The sequence below is a fragment of the Austrofundulus limnaeus genome, unplaced genomic scaffold, assembly GCF_001266775.1.
Source record: "Austrofundulus limnaeus strain Quisiro unplaced genomic scaffold, Austrofundulus_limnaeus-1.0 Scaffold30, whole genome shotgun sequence".
Taxonomy (NCBI): Eukaryota; Metazoa; Chordata; class Actinopteri; order Cyprinodontiformes; family Rivulidae; genus Austrofundulus; species Austrofundulus limnaeus.
This window is the reverse complement of record NW_013952432.1, coordinates 1,518,599-1,530,781: the sequence shown is the minus strand read 5'-3', so window position 1 is coordinate 1,530,781 and position 12,183 is coordinate 1,518,599. Positions and strand designations below refer to the sequence as shown.

Genomic DNA, 12,183 nt, shown 5'->3' with positions numbered 1-12,183 from the left:
TCAGGGATCTTCTCACTTGGATGACAAACGCACTCCGCCCTCTTCTGACCGCAGCAGATAAGTCTCCGGAGCTCCGTCTTCTCAGCATCGATCCGCGTTTGGTCGCGTTTTCCGTCAGTCAGAGCTGTCCGCGGTCCTGAAACCACGCTGACTCGTTCGTCACCTCAAAGCAAGAAAACTGCACGGGGAAACGGTTTTCTTCTAGTTTTAAACGTGCCAGTGTGGGTTATATATTGAACAGCATATCACAAGTTTCTCTCCTTTTTTTTCTGACTTCCAGCTCAGAAGAAGATGAGTTTGTTTTCCTCCCGGGTGTGGAGATGTGTTCTGCTACGCTGTGTGGATCAGAGGCGTCCTGCTCAGAGTGGGAGAAGACAGGCGTGACAGAGGGTGACAGAGAGCTGGGACTCCATCTGAAAGATGCTGCGAGAGTCAAAACCTGGTGCTTTTCTTGCCCAGGTCTGCATGCTGCGTCAGAGGCAGCTTTTTTATCTAAGTTCTTAAACAGCTGCTGGTGCATCTGTCTTTAAAGCAGGTGTGTGTTTCAGCTTTAGCACATTTATCATTCTTAATCTGTGTGTGTGCAATAATAAACCAGCATTAGGTGAACATGTCAGAATAAATTGTTGCCTGTCAATCTAAATGTTCAGTCTGTGGAAAAATCTCATGCCTCATGACTTTTTAGGTCATTCTGCTTCTCCCAATATTTTTAATAAACTTATTAGGTTTTCTGGAGCACAGTTTTTATTATTATTATTTTTATTTTATCTTATTTTATTTATTTATTTTGGCTGCTCTTTATTTCCTGTTCTCAATAGCTTATCTGACTATTCAGAATAATGACGTTTTTTTTGTGGGGGTTGTAATTTAGGTCACTTAAATCTGACCTATGAATCATTCAAACATTAAAAAAGCCTTTAAATTCATAGATGAACCAATGTTGTGATGACAAATGGCACACAACTTAGAGGGAAGCTATTAAACAGAAACGTCAAGTAGAATATAGCTAAAGTACTTGCTTATTGAGTAAGTCACGCAACTAATGTCCTGTCTAAAAGACCATCCTTTTTTACATAATAAAAAATGGTACTTTCAAGTTGTTTTTCTTTGCCTTAAAATAAAAGCTGAAACATTGACTTCCTGTCTTTTTCTAGTTTTTGTTGCCAAATGCCTTTTATGTTCAACAAAGTCTTTGCAATGACTTCATCAAATATCAATCTTGTGATACTCTGGTTATCTAAATAACTGCTTAGTAAGATTCATAGATATTTTATTGAGTAATATTACATAAATTCATATCACACAAATAGCTCAGGTTTTCATTTCACCAGAATTTGTGCACAAAATATACAATGCAGTTTGATACAATGTGGGAAAAAAATTTGGTCAAGTAGAGTATAATTAAAAAAAGCAATTGGCTGTAATTAAATTATATTTATTACCAACTTAACTGTTATGTGTGACTGAATCATAGTCCCAAGGCAAATGTAAAATAAAAAAAACAACACAATGAATATACAAAAAAATGAATAACTTACAATACATACAGTACTTTTTTAAATTACCTTAAAACATGATTTATGTTAGTACATATAAACAAACAAAAACTGAAACAAATTTCCAGTGTAAGCTGTCATACCGACGTCTCATTTTGTAACTATAAAGGAACATTTAAAAAGAAGTGTAATAAGATAAATAAATGCTTTGGCCTAAAATGTCCCACCACCCTTTCAGTGGTTAAAAACGACTTATTTTTAAATCCTCCTCTTTACGTTTCTCTGCGCTGCACGTCGTCAGGACCGTGGGGATGAAAACGAGCCCGTGGACCATCCCGATAAACATGACGAGAAAAAAGATCTTAAAAAAGGTTCTGAAGGTGTTGAACTCGGACATGGCCAGCACCGACACACCTAAAATGGTGGACAGTGCACCTTGAAGTATGGGGTAACCCAGGTTGGACAGAGCGTCGATGGCTTTGTCATCGGGAGTGGACTTCTTGCTGGAGACGAAGGCGTAAGCCACGTGAGCGGAGAAATCCACAGTGAAGCCGATGCAGACGGTGAAAATAATCATTGATATGGAATCCAGACTAATGTCCCAAAGGGCCATGAACCCTGTTACCCCGATGGTCACAGAACCGATGGAACAAGTCACCCATAACGAGCAGACGGGGTTTGGAATCAGCAGGAGAGAGACGACCAACATCACAACTGTGATCACGCTCACGTTCTTGATGGTGCTGCTCACTACAACATCGTACTGATCCAAGTAGATGAATGCATGGTTATAGACTGATAGAGACGCAATTCTGCAGCTGCCAGCGATGGATTTAAGGCCTTTGAGCATTTCCATTTCTCTGCTGGCATTAGCTATGTCAACCGTCTGGATGAAGACCCGGGAAGCGTGGATAACATTTTCAATCAGGTTCACATCTTGTTTGAAAAGAGGGTATAAATCAAAAAATGGAGGCAGATTTGAGAGAAAGACATCTTTATCATCTAAATTTAGATGCCTCTCTTGTCCGTAGGAAAGGTACGATTCTAACCAGGAAGTATAAATGTCCATATCCACAAACTGGGGCTCTTTAAAATCGTCCAGGCATGCTTGAAGATGGCACCTTTTGGTCTTATCCCAGTATGGAAAYGCCTCGTTTACGATGACCATAACAGATGGGCCGTAGTCAGAAAAAAGCTGCCTTTCCTTTTTGATGAATCTTGTAACGTGGGAGTTATCAGCTGCCAGATCATAAAGCTCAATACCCTGCTGAACTTTGAAACATCCAAAAACACTTGTACCGATGTACACCACATAAAGGAACAACACCAGTCCTTTCACCACAGGTTTGGTTAAAAACGGGCCGTAGTACTCCTTAAAGAAGTTACTCGCAAATTGTTTTTTCTCCGCTCCTGTGGTCTTATCGTATTTGCCTCCCACGCAGCAGACGTTGTACAAATCCGAACGATTGCTTGTTTTCTCTGACGGCACCTTCATGCAGGTCATCCAGTGCCTGTTGCTTTCCTCGCGCCTTCCGTTTAAAGCCAATGACGCTCCAAAGAAGGTGATTGTGTAAATGTAACAAAACAAGATGGAGGTGGCCGTGTACAGACAGAAAGACTGCACAGACGGGAAGTCAGACATGACGCCAATGAAGAACTTGAGAACGTCTGTCAGGGCAGTGATGGTGATGGACATGATCGCTTCTTTGTAAGTGTGAGCCATCCGTTCTGGCACCGGATCGTTCACGTGGGTGTGCTGCCAGTCCGACAACATGATAAACATGTTATTCAGACCAATTCCTAAAACAAAATAAATGTCTATTTTAGCATTTACTCAAAACACACTGCACAGAACTTTAAAAAAATATGGTACATTTTCCTCACCAAGTATTAGGAAAGGAGAGTTTGCCACAGTTATGACAAACGGTACTCCGATGTAAAGTAGTAAGCCGAACGAGGAGATGACTGCCAGTCCAGAGGAGATGACTCCAACAACAGCTATCCATAGTTTGTTCCTAACATTGTCTGATCTGCATAAAGAAAGCACATATAGTGTGTTTATTTTGTATTGCTGGGGATAAAAAAACACAGAAGACAAAAAAACCCAATACTTTATAAAGTATTCTGAAAATACAAGATAAAAACRTCAGAAGTAGTTCTAAACAAATTGTTATGAGATGATAAATGTCTTGGAAATCCTACAATTCTCAAATTTTTTCTAACAAAAAACTAATTGAAGCTGTTTAATGAACTACAACAGTCCGCTTAAAGAATCCAAACTAAACTTTTTTGTAATAATAATAATAATAATAATAATAATAATAATAATAATAATAATAATAATAATAATAATAATAATTTCATCATTCCAAACCTTTTTTTATGTTTTGAACATTTTGTCAAATTTATAAAACTGTAGTTTTCATTCCTTAGAGGCACATTTTCAATTTTGTAATTTGTATTTAGCTCCAGGCCAAAACTGCAGCATACTTCTCTGTACAGGGATGTACAAAATGAAGATTTTTATTTTGTTGTAGTAGTAATAGTTCGTCCTTGTTCTTCAAAGTAAACATCACATTTTTTCAGAGATCTCCCTATAATCTGCATGTGTCTTTTCACCCCTCAAACTGATAAATAACAGCTCTCTGCAGCCTACATTTTATTTTGTCTTGCAGTCAGAAGATCACTCAGTTTGTGACAGTCACTGATGACTTCTTACCTCAGGCAGGATAACACCGACAAGGTGATGGCACAGGCATAAGTGATGAGGAATAAAGGGAAGCCATCTGTGGTGTGGCTGTTGATCTCCTCCTGCTTGGATTTGGAGGTGTAGTAAGACACCTATAGAAGAGAGCAGAAAATGGCCACAAATCAGTTGACTGGACTGCAGCAACAACACAAGTATGCAGTAAACAGAAAGGGTTTTTTTTTTACACCGACCCTGCACCTAGTTTTTGTCTCTTTAAAATGCTAGATTCAGCTTTTGGGTCATGCGGTCATGTGACTTACAACAGATTACAACAGAACAGAAGCTGATTCTTCGTTTTACAAAACCACAAAACAATAAAAACTGTTAGACATCTGATATATGTCCAATTACGATAATAAAGTCGAAAAGGAAATGTGTAAGCAAAACGTCTGCTGTGGTCCCAATAAAGATTTTAAATGTTTTCAGTTTTCAGTGCAGCTAATGGTAAGAAATAATTTTTCTCAGACTGTTTGGAATGATGTTGAAGGTAGATTGAGTTTAGCTTTGATTAGCACGTTGACGTTTGAATAACTGTCACTGATCTATAGCAGCTTTACAACAATTTAAAGTTCTGCATAAACTTAGCACAAAAAGTAAAGAAATTTGTGTCTGGTAGATTGTTTATTTGATGTAAAAATGTTCTTGACAATAAATATTTTGCTTGGAAGCACCTGGGAATGCCAGAAGCTCAAAACAAGCGCTAATAGCAACACCAAAATAATCTGTTTGGCAGAAAAGATTTGGCAAATCTTTCATGTGTGCAGCCCACATGCTCAGCTCCACTCATCCCACAAATGCATGTTCCTTACAAATGTAGCACCACTGAAAAGGGAAATTAACAGGTTTTCTAACGATGTACGATTTATTGCCATAGAATTGTTACAACAAAGAAGTACCAAACACAAACTTCCTTGCATTTTGTGCTAAGTATGCACACGTGTTAACAAAGAGAAACTGCACATGCAATAAATTACTCCACTAAAATAAAAATAAAAAACGTTTGTTAGACGCTGATTTATTGTGGTGTCTCCATGTGAATTATGAGCTACTGAAATGATCAAACAAGGTTTATTGATCTTACTAATCAGAGATCCCTTTAAACATTATAGAAATATTACTGTTGCCTTATAAATAGTTTTCTCAAATGATTTATTGGGGGGATATTCTTTGTTTTTCCAAACTTAGAGGGGTCATAAAGCACAGGTAGACATGCCACACTCTGTAAGCTTATTAACTTGTGAACTTGGGAAAACAGCCTTTGTTGTCCAGATAAACTGAGATAAAGGAGCACTTATCTCAAGGTAAACACGCAAAAAGAGACAGGAATGTCTCACGGTTTCTTTTAGCTGAGCGTCCGACAATGAACTTGGTTCTGATCCTTAAGCTTCTACAAATGCTGAATTATAAACCAGAGCACATCAGGTTTTTTCATTGCAAATTATCAAAGCATAGACTTGTGTACTTTAGTAATAAAAGAGTAAAATTGTTTAAAAAAAAGATCAGATGTGATACTTACATCAATGTGCTTTCTGTCTGTCTGCTCTGAAAGGAGTGCTTTAAATCCTCTCAGCCATAACTCTGAGGCTTTGCTTTCAYGATGGTCCAGATAGTAGAGGAGCTTCACAGACTGAGCGCTTTGGACCRTGCCGTTGCTATCTGTAAGAACTCCACCAAGAACAGAACCCAGGAAGACCGAACTGGATCTGTGCACATGTTCTGGGTAGCTTATTCTGGCTCTGTCATGAGTGAGGATTTCCAGGATGACGTTGGAGACACATCTTCCGTTGACCACGGCACACAAGTCGCTGAAGCCCAGCCTTCYGTTGTCCACGGTGAGATTCAGAATCATGTCGTTGAGTCGAAGGACGTCCTCAAACGCAGGACTTTCCAGGACACCGTTGCTGTTTCTCGACACCGCAATGAGGGATGCGAAATTACCTTTGTCGTACAGCCTGTCTATAGAAAACATAGAATCGTTGTACGGGAAGTTTTCTTTCACAAAGGCTCTTGTCACCTTCGAGGGTCCTTTCTTTGGGGTGAATTGCTGCTCAAGATCATTGTCTTCTCTGTCTTTGATAAAAAAGAAGCCTCCACCAAGTGCTGATGAGACAATGATGGGAATGATGAGGAAATATAAAGGAAAGGAGCCAACTGTTGATCCGAGCTTTTCAAAAAGGTTTGACAAAGGCCTCGAAAGGCAGTCTGTGCGTCTGCAGCCCATCTTCACAGTCTTTCAGGAGATTTGGCACAAACGGGGGGATTACAGCTCTTATAAAGGCTGCACAGTTTACAACATCCGTACACTCATAACACACCTAAGGGTTTATCTAGATCAACACCCCCCCACCACCACCCCCGAAGAAGCTTGTTTATGAGCCCGACAAGGAAACAAACGACAGGAAGTGGTGCCGAAAGTAATACGTCTTACTGTAAAAATGATAAGTAAGTCCATCAACATGATTGGTAATAAAATATGGGCCAAGAAATCCAAGAACAAAAAAAARGTTTTTTACAACATGTAGTAAATGACTGTCATTACACTTTATTACTTTACAGCGTAAGCATGCACTGGTGTGCCGTCAGTAAGCAAACATATGACTTAATCTCTTTGTGAAATCGTTTTAATCATTGAAATATGAAAGTTTCTTTTTCAAACCCGACGAGTCAAATCTGACATAAAAACAAAGCCATAAAGAAATTGAGAAAACTGTTGCCTAATGTGTTTTCCGCATTGCGATAATGTTCAACCTCTCCAACAGACTGTGTTGAAACAGTTACAACAGCAAAATAAATTTTTATTCATGTGTCACCACATAATAAAATTCCTGGAAGTAGGAATCACAGGATAACTTAAATTACCGTTTACAAAACGTCTCTCAAAGCAGTTTGTTGTGCAACAGAGGTTCTCGATTGAGAAATATTTATTAAAGATTAAAACACTTGTTACCTCAAAAAGAAAATATTCTTTTTTGTCTTTTTTGTTTTATTCCAATATATTTGTATACAGTTAAACTGGTTTTGAAATAATTTAACACTTTATTTTGTGCATACAATATATAAATTACTACATACAAATGACCTTTGGGCCAGTTGCAGACAAAATGTGCACTTAGACTCTGTTGTGTTTTTTTAAATTGGAACAACTTTTGCTATCTTCCATTTTGTAGGAAAATGGCAAAAGTTAAAATCAGTTGTATCTTTATTTACAGCAACTCAAGTTTCGTGATGACTGTTTCCTTGACCTCGACTGCTGATTGGGCCAAAACTCTCAGCCGTCTATTATCGATAAGACGGAGTTAAATATTATTGGCTCCTGAATCTCAGGACTCTTGCTCCAAATCATCTAAGCTATAAGCCCCCTGTGTAAACACACTGCAAAAAGCTGTAATTAGGCTATCTCGGTGATATCTTTGACAATAACCTTGAGCAAACGTGCAAACTTGAACGGTTCAGTCTTGTTTTTGTGACTCTATACATCCCAGGGTCAACAGAGTTTACATGAGCAACAGATGGCCCAAAACACTGGATCCGTGTAAATTTGAGAATTTTCTATAAGATTTGATTGATGATTTACAAAGTTTTAGCATGTTTTGTGCCTAAATATGTCACTGATCGTTTTAGGTTCCTGTACAACCACAGCTTGAGATTCTCAGCTGAGGCAATATTACTATTCTAACTTCCAGCTAAAGACAAACTGTGCATCTCTATTAGGGTCACTTTTTTTGAAAACAGTTGGAATGGAGATTAAATCAGCTGCTTTCCTTTCCTCTTTTAAATGTATATTTTATCATATTAGATGTTTAAATGTTAATTTTTATCAATTCACCTTTGTGTCATTGTGGTTTCCTGTAAATATTTGATTGGTGCACTGTGTCATTAGTTCAACTTCAGAAGGGTGTCATAACAATAAATATTAATCTTTATTATCATTTCCTCCTTTCATATCACGTTTTGCTAATATGTAAACTGGCTTTTTGCCAGAGTACAGTAAATGCTGGGGATGACGCTCTGCCACCACACCAAATTTAGCTCAAAATTTCTACCTTGGATTGTTCTAGACATTTTTTCTGTTGGATAGGGCTGAGAAGCTGTGGTAGCCATTTAAAACTGGGTTGTCTGCAAATGTTGATGAGCTATATATACATATTTTTAATTATTATTTTCTGAGAGTTTCACAAGAATTTGTCCATCCATCCATCCATCCATGCATCCATCCATCCAACCATCCATCCATCCATTTTCTGTACACGCTTCTTCCTTTTCAGAGTTGCGTGGGTCACTAGTGCCCATATCCAGCAGTCACAGTGCGAGGGGCGGGGTACACCCTGGACAGGTCACAAGTCCATCACAGGGCCACACATAGAGACAAACGAGACAAACAACCATTCACTCTCTCACTCACACCTAGGGACAATTTAGAGTTATCACTTAACCTAACAGTCATGTTTTTGGTCTGTGGGAGGAAGCAGGAGTACCCGGAGACGCATGCACGGAGAGAACGTGCAAGAATTTGTCATGTAGATATATTTGTCTTGGTGCCAACAGTTAAAGGTTTTCATGTAATGTGTTTCTGAATTGTTCTCAATAAATGTTTGTTTTGAGGGGGATTGCATGCATTGTTTGTAGATTACCAGATTTTTAGAGAATAAATTTTCTTTTTGTTCCAGTTTGTTCTGATGGTTTTCACAGTTGATTGAATCTGATGTGGTAAAGTACACACAATATATTCACAATACAACAGGTGATTACAAGAATGGGTTTCAGAAATAAGCAGTTCTTTGTACCAGCAAGCATTTGGGCAGCTCCACATGGCTACAGGAGATTCAAGGATTTCTCAAACATACATGATTGAGTCAAAGCAACACTCTGGGTATGTTTTTGATGAGGCAATGATCTTATATAGATGTTATTTCTGAGGAAACAAAAAACATGCTTTTTCATGTTGACGAGGCCCCAGCCACCTTGAAGGTATGACGTCATAGTGGGATAATGGTCCCCACCCAGGTAGCTTTGTCAAATAAACATCCTTATCGAGGGCTGAAACTCCCCTCATTGCTTCATGTCACCGTCGGTGAAGGAGTTTGTCTAGCTGACTTTTTCCCTGAATTCCAAACTTCACTTCTTAAAGAGTAATCCCAGACACTTTACACAGAAAACTGGCTTCAGACATTTGAGTTTACAATCTTGTTCTGTTAATGAGTAATTCAAAGTTTTACGCCATCGGTAAGGGCAGGTACGTACAAAGGAGAGCTTTGACTGACAAAATATTGATTGATTGATTGATTGATTTCTTTCTTTCTTTCTTTCTTTCTTTCTTTCTTTCTTTCTTTCTTTCTTTCTTTCTTTCTTTCTTTCTTGGCAGGTGTTTTGAAAAAGGTGAAAAGAAAAAAAAGAAAAGATGATCAGAATTCAGGTCAGGTTTAACACGCTAGGGTATTGTGTCTGGTTTTATCTACTTCAGGAAGTAAAAAGGTGATTTTACACGCTTTTGTTGATAACAAATGAGTTGCAAAGCTTCAAGAGATATTAATTACACCCCTTCTTAATGTATCTACTTTGTCATTATATTGTTGCATTTCAACCTTTAGTTACAAAGCATATGTGGAGTGAGAGTCCCAGAGGGTTGATTTGAAACCTTTCAAGCCTTGCTGTCATTAACCCTGTCAGTCAGCTGTCAGTCTAAGCCACGCCGAGTCCTCTGAGGTGACGCTCAGATCTCATTTACCACAGATCCGTCTTTTGGTCATTGATTTCTCACTTCTGACTACAAAAAAATGCTTTCTTTTTCCTTCATCAAAGAGAGGAGAGGATCTTGGCAATCAGCTGCCTGAAGCTTGATGGAGGCATCAGTTAAATGTAATCTCTTTCAGGACCCTTTAGTTATTCAGCTCACCTTAAACTGAATCAATGTCTTCTTTTCTCTGCGCTTATCAGAGACATTTAACAGTGGATGGGCACTGATGTGTGTTGTTCAGTCGTGAGTTTGCATCAAAATGCAAATTTGTCAGATCCCTGCACCAACAGTAATCATCATCAGGTGACGAGCTTCTTTTGACACATTCATTAACTCTCGTCTTCTTCTTTCTCATCCTCCTCACACATTGCAGAGGTATCTCAGGTGAAAATCAGGGCCTGTTAGCTGAGAAGCTTCTTGTGAACATGATGTTGAGATTTGCTGGCTGATTGTTCTATTTTTGCTTGCAGGAAGAAAGGACCGATCATGTATGGAGAAAACAAGACTGCTGTGTAACTCTTGATAAGCAGAGGGATCATTGTACAATAATTTCCCTCAGATCTGACTGGAATTATTTTTGTAAAGAACTCAAATGTTCTAGTCAGACTTAATGCTTCTGTTTATGGTTCCACAATTCATTATGACATATTTTTCAAAAACCAAAGATTTTAGGCACCAACTCAAAATGGATACCAGTACATACCTGCCTAGTAAAGGTTTAAAGGTTTATGCAAATCATTTATTCATTTCATTTAAAAACTAAACTAAATCTTTATACAAAAAAATACAAATCACAAACAAAAATGAAAGGCAGCAGAAAGAAGAAATAATCTTATAATATTTGGCTTTTAAAAAAGGAAATAAAACATCAACAATCAACAACAATCCTTCTTCAACAACATGAATACACATTCATATTTCTTCAACAAAGCAACTTTTATCTTTCTCTTAAACACAAACATTGATCTGGTGAGTACTTGGTACTTTCAAAAACACAAAAATGTGTTTGCAATACATTATGCTGCTTCGTACTAGTGGTGTCTCGATACCAATACCGATATGGGCCTCATACCATCAATTTTACAAGTACTCATTCAAAACACCCTGATACTCAGGGCCAGTCCTGGTATTAATACCTGACTCAATACTCCATTGAATGTATTACAGTGTAGGGGTCACCTCGAGTCAAATTATCAAGGAACTGTCTTGGACTCTCAGTCCTTTGATGGGCCTTCGAATGGACAAAAACTCTGTTCCACTTAGAACTGTATTTAGGCCCTGCTCCTCTCCACCTCAGAATGATTGGGTCTACCTCCTGGGTTCGGGTGTGTGCTGCCTCCAATAGGGGGTGGGTGCATGTCCTGGACCTGGGGGGTAAAGAGTGTGTATGGGGGGTATGAGTGGAACGTGGCGTCCTTGTATGTCTTTGAATGAGTGGGTGTGAGGATGAGGGTGGGATGGTGCGATTGTGTATGTTTGGGTATTTGTCAGGCTGGGGTCTGGGCTGACCCTACTGCTGGTTTATCTGGGGGCCCGCTGCTACTCGGCCCCCCGGTGGGGTGTGCGGCTGGCTGCCGGCGTGCTGGGGGTTCCCGGGGTCTGGGKCTGGGCGCTGGGGTGTGTGCCGGCCTGGCCTGGTGACTGCCTGCTGGGGCTCGGGGCTTCGGGGCCTCTGGCCCTGTCGGGCTTTGGCCTGGAGGGGGTGCGGCCTGGGGGCCTGGACCTCTGTGCCCTTTCCTGGATCTGCTTTGGTATGGTGGGTGCCGGTGGGGCCCATGAGTTTGTCGCTGCTGGCCCCGGGGACTGTGCGTGTGGTCGCTGGGGGGACTCTCCCACTTCTCCCCTATAGTCTGATCTGGGGGCTGGGTGGGCGGATCTTCCCGTGCGGGTGCCCCTTGGGGCTCGGCGCTTGGGATCCCTCTCGGGCCCTTGGGCTCTGGTCTTCCCTATGTCTGCCTCGTGTCTTGGGGGTTGGGTCTCCGATCCTCCACAGTCACTATTAAAWATTCCATTGGAGAAATCTTGTATATACACGCATGTTCACAACTGCTCACAGACAGGTGTTCTGATCCAGGGGGTTCTGTCTGGTCACTGAGTGTGTATATACATGTATGTCTGTGTGTATATACTGACAATATTTATGAATGTAGGCATGTATGTATGTACATCTTTATATATGTATGGGTATGTGTATATTTTTATAT

The 12,183-nt window shown here is 39.7% G+C and overlaps 1 protein-coding gene and 1 long non-coding RNA gene across 3 annotated transcripts in view; one reads left to right on the top strand and one right to left on the bottom strand.

Moving 5' to 3' along the window:
- The window catches only part of LOC106515546 (uncharacterized), a 13,346-nt gene extending 12,210 nt beyond the window's left edge, over positions 1–1,136 (top strand). For both annotated transcript variants that reach the window (XR_001310021.1, XR_001310020.1), the window contains one exon: positions 281–1,136. This is a non-coding gene — a long non-coding RNA (uncharacterized LOC106515546). The remainder of the gene's footprint in view (positions 1–280) is intronic.
- Positions 1,137–1,253: 117 nt separating this feature from the next.
- On the bottom strand, positions 1,254–6,505 carry LOC106515545 (patched domain-containing protein 3). Its single transcript, XM_014005393.1, has 4 exons — positions 5,762–6,505; positions 4,216–4,337; positions 3,381–3,526; positions 1,254–3,296 (listed from the first exon to the last, which is right to left on the bottom strand). The coding sequence occupies exons 1-4, from the start codon at positions 6,464–6,466 to the stop codon at positions 1,738–1,740; spliced, it is 2,532 nt and encodes an 843-aa protein (XP_013860847.1). The 5' UTR covers positions 6,467–6,505; the 3' UTR covers positions 1,254–1,737.
- Between the last annotated feature and the right edge of the window lie 5,678 nt (positions 6,506–12,183).